Source organism: Staurois parvus, unplaced genomic scaffold (assembly GCF_062004578.1).
Source record: "Staurois parvus isolate SC_StPar_1 unplaced genomic scaffold, SC_StPar_1.0 ptg001227l, whole genome shotgun sequence".
NCBI classification, from domain to species: domain Eukaryota; kingdom Metazoa; phylum Chordata; class Amphibia; order Anura; family Ranidae; genus Staurois; species Staurois parvus.
In genome coordinates, this window is record NW_028319023.1 from 145,472 (window position 1) to 160,249 (window position 14,778).

The 14,778-nt window shown below is 41.5% G+C and overlaps 1 protein-coding gene across 1 annotated transcript in view; it reads left to right on the forward strand.

Annotated features, from left to right (window-relative positions):
- Positions 1-14,778, forward strand: part of LOC149438004 (uncharacterized) — a 59,092-nt gene that overhangs the window by 22,268 nt on the left and 22,046 nt on the right. The window contains exon 4 of the mRNA XM_089660343.1: positions 9,116-14,442. Within this exon, the coding sequence (XP_089516469.1) occupies positions 9,116-14,442 (5,327 nt within the window). The remainder of the gene's footprint in view (positions 1-9,115; positions 14,443-14,778) is intronic.

Consider the following 14,778-nt stretch of genomic DNA (forward strand, 5'->3'; position numbering starts at 1 on the left):
ATACTCAGGCACGTGCTACAGGACCAGTTATGGGAGGGGGAATACTGTAGATTTGTGTAAGATTTTAAGCTGTTGTGCTGCACCGCAGGCTAGCCCATACCGTACCCCCATACACTGATTCCTGCTCTGTAGGGTAATAATGGGTAAGGTGTGGCAGCTTAGTTGTGCCCCCCAGTAGGTAAATTACTAAACTTTCTACCTTCATCCATCAGAGGGCGCCGTGCTGTGCAGCACAAGGGTCTCAGCCTTTGGGCTGGGTGGATGTAAATTTATTGTATATTCCAGCATTTGTGGTTTTGTTTATTTGCCACATCTAAGTAAAATTCTGTTGTGGCAAAAGCTGGTGTTGGGGTTGCTTTCCTCGTTCATGACTTCACTGTATCCTGGGGAGCCCACCCCGGTACACGGCTTACACCATCACGCTGGCACAATATTTAAACAACAGTGACAATGGCCAAAAAATAAGCACCTATAAGGGGACAAAAAAAATTAGAATACAGGCCTTGCAAAAATATCCCGGTAAAGCCATTCGACCTACCTAAACGAAACAGGCTTAAGCACTAGAGCAGACAAAGCAGGCAACAAAACAACATTTCATTCAAGTATTGAAATGACAATCCAACCAGTCCAGTGCCACTTGAGGCAGCTCATAAAATTGCACGCGGCTGTTATGGACGACCCCGAAGGTGTGAAGGGTACAGCTTGGAATATTTTAGACCCAAACATTGCAGCCATTTCTTAACTTCTTGAAAATGAGCCCAATGTTTCTGCACCTCTGGTGAAAAGTCAGGAAAGCACATCATTTTAGATCCATTGTATCTGATAGCTGTCAAGGTTCTGGCCCTGTCCAAAATATTCTCGTTTCTGTCATTCAAAAGGCAAATAAGAAAAGGCTGTGGGGGATTTCCCGGAGGCAGAGGCCGAGTGGGGACCCAACGGGCGGGCTCCACTGTGAATAATGAAGAAAGGTGTTCCTTGCCAAATATATCCACAAGCCATTGTGTATGGCTCACTACCCAAACGATGTTGTGGTGTAAGCGATTTTTGAAATCCTCTGCTTTAGTAATAGTGATATTTAACCTATGCGTGGCAGCTTTCACCTCAGTAACAAGTGGAGAAGCAGTATCTTCTATATCACTAGCCCGATTTTCAAGAGCTGTTATGTGTTTCTGTACTTAGTGGAGATCATGACAAATAAGAGAGGCATCCTAATGTACAGCCTGCACTTGCCCAGTAAGTAAAGAGAGGGACGTGGAGCATTGTTGTACCAGGGAATCCTATAATGTGGACTCATGATCCTCCTCAGCCAGCTTCCCCCCTTCCAATGGAATGGAAATTGTGGCAACAGTACTCACGGCTGGCGGGGGGTAAAGAAGGTCATCCTGTGTCTTCAGCTTGTAGGACCATCCATGTACGCTGCCAACAATATGTCACGATCGCACGGTCACCGCCACCAACATGTGAAAATCGCACGACCGTGACTAACAGCAATATGTCACGTTCGCGGCGTCAGACACCGGACCTTCTCACCAAATTCGTGACCGAAGGACCAGCCGATCTAAAACCGCGGTGTGATGCGCGTAACAAGGCCACACCCAGCTGCACCCTGCACAGTGATTGTCCAGCTAATGGGCCACAATCGCTGCCTGCAGCCTGAATGCGTTTGTTACTGGGTCGGGTTAATTACGCAACTAACCCTTTCACACTGCCACCACCGTCCTTTGTGCAGAGAGGAAGGAAACTCTTATCAAAATACACTATAATGATTGAAATATTGATCTATATAGCACGGCCCGCAGACCTGCTATACAGAGATATAACAAACAGTAGCGTCTCTTCAAAGGCAGGAATTCGTGAATTGCAAGTAAGCGCTTAAGAGCAGTTTAACACTTTCAGAAAGAAAGATTTATTACTAAAAGAGTCAAACCGGTGCAATAAAATATTTACAAAGAGATATCACAAAAAATATATATATATATGTATATAAAGATACAGCAAAGAGATAATAGGATGGAAATTACAGGGTTAAGTTACTTGCCCTTAGCCTTGGTTTGTAAGCAGATCCACGTTGCAGAGCAGGATGATTCTTTGATCTCCTTTTGTTACAATGTTAAGCTTAGGAGATGTGTGTAAAACTTAGCTTCCAGGCTTGCAGCCTGTCCTTTTTAAAATCCCTCTCAAGGGGAGGGGTGGCTCTGAGTCTGCAAAATACAATATTTTGGGCAGGATTCAGTGGACTCTCAATTAAAACTAACAGCTTCATATTGCATGATAGGAAACATACAGTTGACCTGAGGAATGTTCAATTAACTGCTGGTCAGTTTTATGAGGTTCCAAGTCCCGGGAGAAGCTGCCTTATCTGTTTTATGATGGTTGCGAAAAGTTACACTTTCACAGACTGCCTGGCACCTGGACTCAGGATGTCTTAACCTGGGCTGACCCCCCATCTGTCAGGAGATAAGGTTTGCCTCTCAGGAAGGGAGGGGGTAGGGAATGAGGGCTGAGGAATACTTCCACTAAAAGAAAAAAAAAAGGAAAAGGGGAACTCCGCGTCCAACTCTGATGAGCAAGTTTGCTACAGTGCCACCCACCTGTGCCCAGCAATGCCTAGCAGTGCCACCCACCTGTGCCCAGCAGTGCCACCCATCAGTGCTGCCCAGCAGTGCCACCCCTCAGTGCTGCCCATCAGTGCCACATATCATTGCAGCATCATCAGTGCCAGCTCATCAGTGCTGCCTAACAGTGCCTATCAGTGCTCATCAGTGCCATCTCATCAGCGCACATCAGTGAAGGAGAAAAATTACCATGCTCTACCTCTGAAGAAGTGCGTGCGCACGAAACGCGTCAGTTGGAGCCCAGGACGCCGTTGACACTTAGCCGCCGGTGCCACGTGGAGGCCTGGTGGCCATCTTGATTTCTAAGGGGTCAGTGTGTTCATTCATACTTGGCACTATTATGTTTACTATGCACCTGTGTTTTCTAAATAAATCTTTACCTACTACACTATGAGTGCTTCCCTGTGTCTCCTGTGAGGAGCTTCTTCAACCCTTACAGCCCTAAGTGATCCCTGTTTCAGCTCCTGTGAAGGGGGAGGCTTATCCAGATTGATCCTTCTCTGACCTTCTGGACCATTCTTTCACCACATGAGGGCGTAGGATCTCCATCTTTCCCAGCTATTTCCATGACCAGACCAGAAAGGAGAGGGGAGTCTTCAGGATATATATTCACATGCGTATTACTTATACGCTTTCTGGTTAGTGTGTATTTCTACCATTCGCACTGGGAATCAAGGAGCACCATTTTATTGGACTGTGTTTCATCATTATTTCTTATGATCTTTTAACAGCGCTGCATTTTGTTTATACAGAAAAATTACCTGTTTGCAAAATTTTACAATAGAAACAAAGAAAACATTTTTTTTGTTTGTTTTTTTGTTTAGAAAGCAAAAAATAAATACCACCAAAAGAAAGCTCTATTTGTGTGAAAAGAATTATAAAAATAGCATATGGCTATCGTGTTGCATGACCGCGCAATTGTCATTCAAAGTGCGACAGCGCTAAAAGCTGAAAATTGGCCTGGGCAGGAAGGGGGTATAAGTGCCCGGTAGGCAAGGGGTTAATCACCACCCTCTGGACACACCTGCAACCTGGTACATACAATCTTATCAGTCCCAAAAGACATACATTTTTAAACACCTCATTTAAGGCTGGCCATACATTATAATATTTTCTTGAGATTTTTGGTTTATATACCAAAAACCATATAATACGAGGTCAAACCTGAAAGGATTAAATGGAATATAACTGAATCCATTTTGTATACACTAATACAAGATGCTAGTTTAACATAGATATATGAGATATGTGCACACTAACAGAACTGTCTATGCCAGCTTCATGTAGAAATGAGTGTTTTTGCAAACTTTACAAAAAAGCAGATACGGTTTACTCTCATTTCTGAAAAGTTGTAACCACAACTTGGGTGTTGGGTCAGATTACAGCCATGGTCTTGGGTGTTGGGTCAGATTACAGCCATGGTCTTGGGTGTTGGGTCAGATTACAGCCATGGTCTTGGGTGTTGGGTCAGATTACAGCCATGGTCTTGGGTGTTGGGTGAGATTACAGCCATGGTCTTGGGTGTTGGGTGAGATTACAGTCATGGTCTTGGGTGTTGTGTGAGATTACAGCCATGGTCTTGGGTGTTGGGTGAGATTACAGTCATGGTCTTGGGTGTTGGGTCAGATTACAGCCATGGTCTTGGGTGTTGGGTGAGATTACAGCCATGGTCTTGGGTGTTGGGTGAGATTACAGTCATGGTCTTGGGTGTTGGGTGAGATTACAGCCATGGTCTTGGGTGTTGGGTGAGATTACAGCCATGGTCTGGGCGTTAGACCAGATATGGTATGATAGATAAAGCAGAAGAGTGACAATGCAAACCTCATACAAATAATTGTTGAGTTAAGGTAAAAAAATGTCCATGTATTTGATTGGATGGTCTGAAGGTGTGTCTGCCCAAAGACTACAGTTCAAAAACCCTGAGGTTATGCCAATAAAACTGAAGTGTTTGCAATCGCAACTGAGGTGACTTGAGTGCAATCACTTTCCGAGATCTCGTAGCTGTGTCCAGGTGTGACCATTGGTATCTTGAGGGGGCCCCCAAGGAACAGGAAAAAGACCACCTACCTACTTGCAAAACCTAACAACACTTTCAATTGTATCCAATTAGGCAAGCCCTTGCACTACATAGTTGAAGGTAACTAACGGAAATTGGACAGAAATTGGACAGAAAATTGTATAGTGTATGGTCAGCCTAAGGGTATCAGTTGCCCTAGTGAAACCCCAGATATCCAAATGACAGCTCACCTGCTCATAAAATAGTAACAGAAAAAATAAGAAGGAGGCATTTTTTATGTTAGATGAGTGTCAATATTTTTTAATTAAGACACTTTGTTGCAACGCTCCCAAAGCCGCTAAAGATGATGGAGGATTTGAATTCATTTGAACAACAGTTTAGTGCAAGTAATATACGGAAACATGGTACTTCCCATATTTATAAAATTCTTACTGCAATAGCGGGATCTACTCCCCCGCCGTACATAGAGAAGTGGGAAAGGGAACTCGGAATATCATTTAATGGGCAGCAAAAAAAAAATATTTAGATTTACACACGGGGCTATAGACATAAAGGTGGTGGAAGTGAACTCTAAATGTTTAACTAGGTGATGAGTGGGGCACATAGGCAACAAGCAGAGAAATGTGTTGGAGGGGATTTGGGATTAAGGGTACAATGGCACAGATATGGTGGGAATGCCCTAAAACACAGGAGTATTGGGAAGAAATAATTTACCAAATACAGGGGATTTTGGGGAATAATACCTCAAAGGACCTAGATATATGCCACCAACAGGCCCGCCCCACAGGCCAGAGTACTTGGTGTCATACTTGACTCTAATCTATCCTTCCAGCCCCAAGTCCAATCACTAACTAACTCGTGCAGACTCCACCTCCGCAACATCGCCAAAATCCACACGTTCCTAACCCCAGAAACCACTAAACAGCTCATCCACTCCCTCATCATATCACGACTCGACTACTGCAACTGCCTCCTCACTGGCCTGCCTCACCGCTGGCTATCCCCGCTTCAGTCCATCCTGAATACGGCAGCCAGACTCATTCACCTTTCCAACCGCTCCATCTCCGCCACCCCCCTCTGCCAATCCCTCCACTGGCTTCCGATTGCACAACGGATCAAATTCAAACTGCTAACACTGACGTACAAAGTTGTCCATCATACTGCCCCAAATTACATCACCGACCTGATATCCAAGTACCACCCAAAACGCACACTCCGCTCCACACAAGACCTCCTTCTTTCTAGTTCCCTGGTTTCCTCCTCCCATGCCCACCTCCAGGACTTCTCCAGGGTGTCACCCATCCTCTGGAACTCCCTACCCCAATCCATTAGACTATCACCTACTCTCCTCTCCTTTAGGCGCACCCTGAAAACCCACCTCTTCAAGGAAGCCTACCCCACCCCCTGCTAATTGCCAACCTCCTCCACTCTTCCTACCACTCCATCCCCCACAGCCATTTCCTCCTGTATAAATAACCCCTCCCTCCTAGATTGTAAACTCCAAGGAGCAGGGCCCTCGAACCCCTCGTGTATCACATTCTATTGTTTTGTACTGTTGCATGTACTGTCTCCTATTGTAATGTACAGCGCTGAGCGAACTGTTGGCGCTATATAAATACTGTATAATAATAATAATAATATGCTTATTCCATAAAACTGATATTACAGTAGAAAAATACAGGCATATGATGATATTTCATTTAATAAACGCAGGAAAGGGATTGATACCTAAATCCTGGCAGGTACAGGAGGCACGAAAAAGAAAGGACAGGATAAATAGGGTAGACTACATTTATAGGATGGAGGAACTTTACCACATCATAGAAGATAAAATGGAGAGGTTTAACCATTAGCCGCCCGGCCAATGGCCGTTTGGCGGCTTCAAATGCGCTCCTGTATTCCGGGTGCACGCCATTTGGCGTGCTCCCGCACATGCGCAGTTTGCGCTAATGCAGAGCGGCGCAGCAGCGGGATCTGTCACGGGCCGTGCACCTCGGACACGGCCGATGACAGATCCGAGTACCGGCTCCCGTAGCTGGTACCATGTGACCTGCTGTGACCAATCACAGCAGGTCACATGACAGTTGTATACAATGGATGGCTTCATTCATGATGCCATCCATTGCATACTAGTGCCTAGCTGTGAATGGTCACAGCTAATCACATGCACATGTCATGTGATTAGCTGTGACCAAATCACAGCTAAGCACAAAAAAAAAAAAAAAGAAAAAAAAAAGCTGAATGAATCGATGTCATTCAGCTAAATGCTTGCTTATAGCAAAGTAATTCTTTGCTATAAGCAAACTGTGTATAAAAAAAAAAAAAAAAAAAATACTGATCACTTCCCCAAAGTAGTACAATGTTACTATGGTAACATTGTACTACTTTGGTCATAGTAAAATATGAAAAAAAAATCTTAAAAAAAATAAAAAAAATGTAATAAAAAATTAAATATAATAAAAAAATATATATATATATTTTTTTTTATACTGTCACCAGTCAGTGTCCCTGTTCACCGCCATGCCAGTTATATGATGACGCTGTACTGCACTGGTGACAGTATGTAAAAAAAAAAATAGTGAAAATAACAACAAAAAATGACAAAAAATACAACTTCAAAAAACTCGCCATTCCTCTTATGAAGTACGTCGGACTGTCTACTCTGCAAAAAGGGGTCATTTGGGGATATCTGTACTATTCTGACATTCTTGGACCTCAAGAAATTAGATTGGCTGTCAGTACTTCAGGATTGATCAATATTCAGATCTATACCATAGTTTGTGAACTCTATAACTTTCCTACAAACTAAAAAATACATCCTAATTTGGGTTATTTTCACCAAAGACATGTAGCAGAATACATCTCGGCCTAAATTTATGAAGAACAATTATTTATTTGTAAACTTTTATAACAGAAACAAAGAAAAATGTGGTTTTTTTTTCAAAATTTTTGGTCTTTTTTTGTTAATTTAGCAAAAAATAAAAACCCCAGCGGTGATTAAATACCACCAAAAGAAAGCTCTAGTTGTGTGAAGAAAATGATAACATTTTAGTTTGGGTACAGTGTTGTATGACCGCGCAATTGTCATTCAAAGTGTGAGAGCGCTGAAACCTGAAAACTGGCCTGGGCAGGAAGGGGGAAAATCACACGGTATTGAAACGGTTAAAAAAAAAGATGGGGAAAAAATGGGATGAGTTTAAAAGATCAAATAGATATGTTGATTTGATAGGAATGGAGAACGATGAAAAGAGAGAACATGTCTAAACAAGTAGGGAAATGAGAGGTAGGAAGAAAGGAAGGAGGAGAAGGAAGTCCAGAGACTAATAAGGGGAGAGGAGGAAAAGGGAGATAAGGGGAAAAGAAATGGGAGTTGATGGAGGGGGGGTGTAAGGATTTTGGAGGAAGGGTGTGGGGGAAATGTGAAAAGGAAAATGTGTTTTCTTGTAATGTCGTAATGTTGAAACTAATAAAATATTTCTTAAACAAAATAAATAAATAAAATAGTAACAGATTGGTCTGGCAGGAATGATCTTTCGTAAATCCATGTTGGTTACTACAAAAAGGGCTCTTCAAAAAAAGTACTTTTTTTTTACTCTATGAAATATGAAAAAAAAGTGTGGAAAGTTTTTGAAGAACCCTTGCATTTTGGTGTCCGTTTATGAACCAGCGGTAATAGATCGCTGCTCAGTTCTCCGGCATTCTCGGAGAACACAGTTCTCCTGTGAATGCAGTTTATGAAGCAGTTCTCCGAACGAAGGGAGAACGGTCTCCAAACGCTGGAGAACGCTCTACAAACTCTGAAAAACGGCTCATTTTACTATAATCTCTCGAGATTACAGTAAAAGATCAGTTTACTAAGCAGAGCTAAACTATCTCTGCTTAGTTTTCGGTCCCTCCGATTCTCCAGCTCTGGGCTGGAGAATCTGGAGGGAGAACACAGATCTCCAGAGAAGGGCTGACATGATCTCCTGAGTGTTATAAACTGTGAATGACCAGAGAATAGCTGAGATCTGTTGAATCGCAGCTATTCTCTGTTTCATAAAAGGACACCATAGTTCCTTATCATTCCTTTGCAATAGTTTGCATACTATTGATATTAGGCTGACCGGTCTGTAGTTTCCATGAACTTACAGTATCTCAGCCCCTTTTTGAATATCGGTACCACATTTGCTTTTTGACAATCAGCGAGTACCATTCCAGTCAAAAAGCTGTCCTTAAAGATTAGGAATACTGGTCTGGCTATCGCATGGCTAAGTTCTTTGAGAACCCTCAGGTGTAAGCATTCTGGTCCTGGTGATTTATTTATGGTAGGTTTTACTAGTCTTATTTGAACACTGGTCTCTGTCAGCTAAAAGGGTACATTTAACATAAAGTTGTTAAGTTTTCATTAAAATACTTTCCATTAATTATTATGGTCCAAACAGAAAATACTGTATGTGAAAATCTTGCCTAAAACTGTTTATTTTTCTTTTCTTTCACAAAGGTTAAAGATGTAGAGGAGACATTCAGCAAACTCTTGACCATGCATGGCATTCTGGAAGATGAAATAATGCAAAACAAAAGTTTAGCTGAGAGGATCGTTGCACTTCAATATAAAATGATACAAGTCTACGCTCTAAAAAAGAGTTTACCTCTTCAAGCCTTCCAGAATTTGGATCATGTGTTTTGCTATGAGAATCTGTCTCTAACGGAACAAGTTAAACTACTGAAAGCCCTGATAGAGGTCACCATGACCAATGCTACAATGGAAGACACTCCTATCTCATCTGGAGCAACAAAGATGGAAGAGAAGATGGTATTTCTGCTCCATATTATGGAAAAGCTTTATCAAGACAGTAAGACCACAGCTGGGAACATTGTCCTGAACATTATCCAAGAGTTTTCAGATGTCTGTAGGGAACTACTAACTCTTATTCTGTTCAATGGAATTTGGAATCCTGTCCAGGCCCTAACATTTTACTTAGAAGCTTGCAAAGCTGGAACTTCCCAGGAGAACATTGAAAAAATTCTCCATCAAGTAAAAACCTTCCAGCTTGGACTGGATATGCCGGCTGATGTTCTGCAAAAAAAGGACCCCTTGCAATATCTGAACACAGAAATTATGAAGGAAACTGATAAAGATGTGAAGACACTCATACAAGAAATGAGACAATTTAGCCATCCAGAAAACATCCTGAATTTTCTTGAACATGTCTTAGAAAAACTGATGCCTGATCTTCCCCAGTATGCACAGAAAGTTCTTGATGATGAAATGAAAAAAGAAGCAATCCAAATGATAAGGGATTTTGATCTGACCAGCCCCAGTGTGGAAGTTATGGTGCAACTTTTGATTATATTATCAGTAGCAGTTGAAAACACTACAAGTTTTATTTCTGAAGACCAAATTGTGGGAGGTTATTTTCCTCGAGCCACTCAGTTTGCTTCTGTCATAAGTTTGTTCCTTTCAAATTCTCATAATGGTGAAGGTTGTCTGCTGGAAATTGGTACTGGAGAGGGAAAATCCTGTATTGTGGCATTGTTTGCCTTGATACAGGCAATAAGAGGAAAAACAGTAGATATTATCACCAGTTCTCCAGTCTTGGCCCGTCGAGATGCAGAAGAATGGAGTAAACTATATGAAAAATTTGATATAACCTGCAGTGTTATTCCTCCAGTCCATTTAGATGTATCCGCTGATTCCAAAGACCCAACTTCTGCCATTTCTAAGGCCTATAATTCACACATTGTATATGGAACGGTTGAAGACTTTGCTGCTGACATTCTGAGACAGGAATTTGAAAGACAAAAGACCCGAAATAAACGCAAGTTTGATGTTGCCATCATAGATGAGGTGGATTATATGACCTTGGACAATGGAGTGCAAATTACTTTTCTTTCCCATGATGCTACGGGGATGAGACACTTGGACCAGCTACTGACAGCAATTTGGGCAAAGCTTCATAAGTGTCAAAGAATCATGGCGGAATCGGGTGACGTGTACTGGACTCCAGGAATACAATATTTTCACAAGCTTGCAACAGATGCTGTTTTTGGACAGGAAACAACCGAGCATTTCAGTTCTATTCATATTCTAGAATTTGGGGTGCAGCTCGGTCTCCTCAGTGAAGAAGAACTACAGGAGGTTAAGGTGCAAACATCTTCTGAAAAAAGTGACCTACAACAGACAGAGCTAGAAAAGCTGATAGTAAAATTTGGACCACAGCAAGAGAAAGATCTACTGAAAGTCTTTGGCTATGTTTTGAACGATTCCATCCAGTTTGAGTTTTATGAACTAAAAGATGACAAAGCTTCTTTTATTGAAACCAGCTGTGATTCCGGGGAGCCAATCAGTGTCCTCCTCCTCCCACAAGGACAAGCATGTCTGCTGATGACAATAAAACAGCTGGTGAATATCACAGTTGAAGAACTATCTCTGAAAATTAAATACTCTGATGACTCCAGACCAGAAGATATCACCAAAAATGAAAGTGTCATTCTAATCCCGAAACACATGAAAGAGTACACCAAGAATCGACTTCCTGTCTTTGTGGAGAATGCCCTTCAGGCCATCATGATGGAAAAGGGTAGAGAATATACTATAGACAGCAGAGACAAATCAAATTCACCCGAGTATCACAGCATCATTCCGATTGACTTTAAATCCACAGGTGTGTTGGAGAAAAACAAGCGCTGGGGAGATGGTCTTCAGCAATTTCTGGAACTAAAACACCAACTAGCCTTATCTCAGATATCTTGTGTCACCAACTTTATGTCCAACTTCCATTTCTTTCAAAGATACCTTTCTGGTTCTGGAATTTATGGGGTATCAGGTACTCTTGGGGATGAAGCTGATTTTACCTTTCTGAAGAAGCATTACAAAACATACTGCTATCCTATGCCCACACATCGTTACACTAAAAGATTGGAGCTACCAGTTCTGCAAGTGTTTGGAGGTCGGGAGGCCTGGATTAAGGAAATTTGTATGTTGGTGGAGGAACAAACAAGTCCAAAATGTGGGACCGAAGGACAATGTGTCTTGGTGGTTTGTGAGGATGTAAAAACTGCAGAGGAAGTTCAAGGACAGTTGAACAATCACAGGGTAACATCCAATCCATTCAAAATTACTATGTACACCAGAAGTGACCTACATAATGTAGAAGCAAAAAAATTTCAGTCAGGTGAAGTCATTTTGGCGACAAACCTTGGTGGTCGAGGAACAGATGTCAAAGTTACAGAAGAAGTGAACAAAAGTGGAGGATTAAGTGTCATTCTCACTCATTTTCCTAGCAACAGACGAGTAGAAAAGCAAATATTTGGACGTACATCCCGAAAGGGAAATCCAGGCATGGTGCAGATGGTGTTAAATCAGAATGATCTGGCTGCTTCATATCAGGGACAAACTGTGGAGGAAATGAGAAAAATGAGGGAAAATTATGAAAAAGAACGTATTGCAGGCATGGAAAATGATGAGCTTGTGGAAGTCAACATGCGCCATGCGCTCTTTACTTTGTTTTGTCATCACCTGAAGATGTTTGACCATCATTATTCAGAAGAGGAGAAACAGGAATCTAACATTAGTCAGCAAAGCATGGAAGCAACCTCAAAAATAGATTACCATCCTGCCCTAAACTCCTTAAAGGAGACCTGGGCTTTATGGCTCACCACTCATGAAGACGACATCAGTGACCACAAGGACTTAGGGCCATTAAAAGATGATCTTAGCTTAATTCTGGAGGCCAAGTTTATTAACCTTCTACAAGGAAGAAGTGAAAATTTTTATGACTATGTTAAGGCCGCTGTGGATCGGACATGCTTACACATCAATGACAAGAAAAAGGACTATGGTGCCTTATCTGGTTGGGAAAAAATGGAAAAAGCTGACAGTATGTACCGGGCAATCTCCCTTTACAATCGTGCCTTCATCACTATTAACATGGCCAAGAAAGACTATAAACAAACTGCTATTACTTTACTGAGCGAAGCCAAAGCAGCTCTGGACATTTATGTCTCTGAAATTTGCAATATTAATGTCTTTGGAGACTTGATACAATGTTCAAGATTTGAACGACACAACCATGAAACAAATTTTGACTTGCAGAAACAAGCAAAGATGCAATTACTGAATTCCTGGAAAAATTACATTGAAAATTCAATAAAAAAACTGGAGGATTTGGACAAAGAGGGAAATGATGCAGTAACCGAGCTGACCAGTGTGTTCACACTCTCTACAACTGAGAACAGCAGTAAAGTAGAGGCAGATGAGATGTACCTTCTCTATGATTATGGACTGTCATTTGTCTATGAGGTGAAAAAAAAGCCAAAGTTCTGCTTTAATGCCCTCATTTGTTTTTTCCTTGGAGCATTACAAATTCTAGCTGGGATATTGGTTTGTGGATTAACATGCGGAGCAGCAACTCAGTTTGGATTAGGGCTTATCTCCGAAGGTGTTAGTGACATGTTGTCAGGCATAGAAGGAATGATCACGGGAACGTTTGATTGGGCACAATGGGCGATATCAAAAGCCATGAGTATCGGAATGTCTCTCGTGACAGCGGGGTGCAAACTCTTTTTTAAAGGCGCTAAAGCAATGTTCAAAATCACCAAAGATCTTCTCAATGGGACACGGACATTCAGCTCGCTGGCTAATGATGCAATTCAATCAGGAAAGATATTTTTTTCATCAGCCACTTCTGGTCTGAAATCAATAACATCTTCAGCAACAAGGGATGCAGTCACTAAATCCTTCAAAGGACTTGCCACCAACTCAGCTGCAAAGAAAGCCATGCTCAAGGGTGTAAAACATGTTGGCAAGGAACTGATCAAGCAGGGAGTATCAAAAGCATTTGACTTTGCTATTGATGTAGCTTTTAAAAAAGCACTTAAAAAAATCTTTGAGAAATGCATTTCAAATAAAGTACACACCACTGTGATAAGCAATAAAGAGCTGGAGGAGGGTCTCATCAACTTCATTGTAAGTCAAGCTGTTCCAGAGACTGCAAAGGATCGGTCTGAGGACTATGTGATTCCCACAAAAAACAAAGAACTTGTTAAAGGTTCAATGAAAAAACTGGTTCAGTCTGCTGTGGAAGACATCTTCAGTCATCATGAGACCTATAATGAGGTTCGATCACACTTAAATACCACTGCTGGGTTTATTATACAAATATTAAAAACACAGGTTTCCTCATCAAGCATGGAAAAAGTTACACTGTGCATATGCATTACAAATGCAGGAATAGAAATTGCAGATCTTGTAGATTCTGTTCCCATTGAGCCAATAATCAATGAAAAATTAATACCTCATATTGTCTCTGATATGTCTGAAGCCTCCTCTAGTGTGAGAGATGCACGTAGCAAGTTCAAAGAGGTTTTCAATTTGAAAAAGGAAATGCAAGATATAGTATCAGAAGATTTATCCAGAACTTACATTGACCTACTGGTTGACCAAGTTTCATCCCTTGTGCAAACTGCATGGGAAATTCCTTATGTAAAAAGAAATGTGACAAAAATGAAAGACAAAGCAGTAGAGTGGTTTGATAAGACACAACAGAAATACTTTCACATCAACCAAAAAATGAATGTGGAACAAAATCACAGGAATGAAGAGCAGGACACCCAAATAAAGCCGGAGGAAGCCGAGTCACACATAACTAAATTACCAATAGACAAGGACCAAAACCTTGATCTGGAACTCAATGTCCTAACTAAGAGTGACCTAATTGAAGGCCGAGGAGTAAAAATGCTATCTATAAAAGAGGACGGAACAGCAGTGTCCACAGAATATTACCCCGGAAACAAGTCATCATCTGAGACCATTGTGCTTCAGATGAGGTAAGAAACATGTTTTTCTCTTTTAGTTTATTACATTAAACCCATACCAAGATTATAATGACTGCTCAGCAAGCACTAAGGGGTGCCAACACATGCCCAAGTCTTTAAACTGAAACTATGTTCCGTCTAACTAACATTATTATTATACAGGATTTATGGTGCCAACAGTTTGCTCAGCGCTTTACAATATGAAGGGAGACAATACAGTTCAATACAAGAGGGTTAGGAGGGCCCTGCTCCTTGGAGCTTACAATCTAGGAGGGAGGGGCTGGTGGTACAAAAGGTAATAACTGTGGGGGATAGACTGATAGGAGGAATAGAAGATTCCATTGTTAG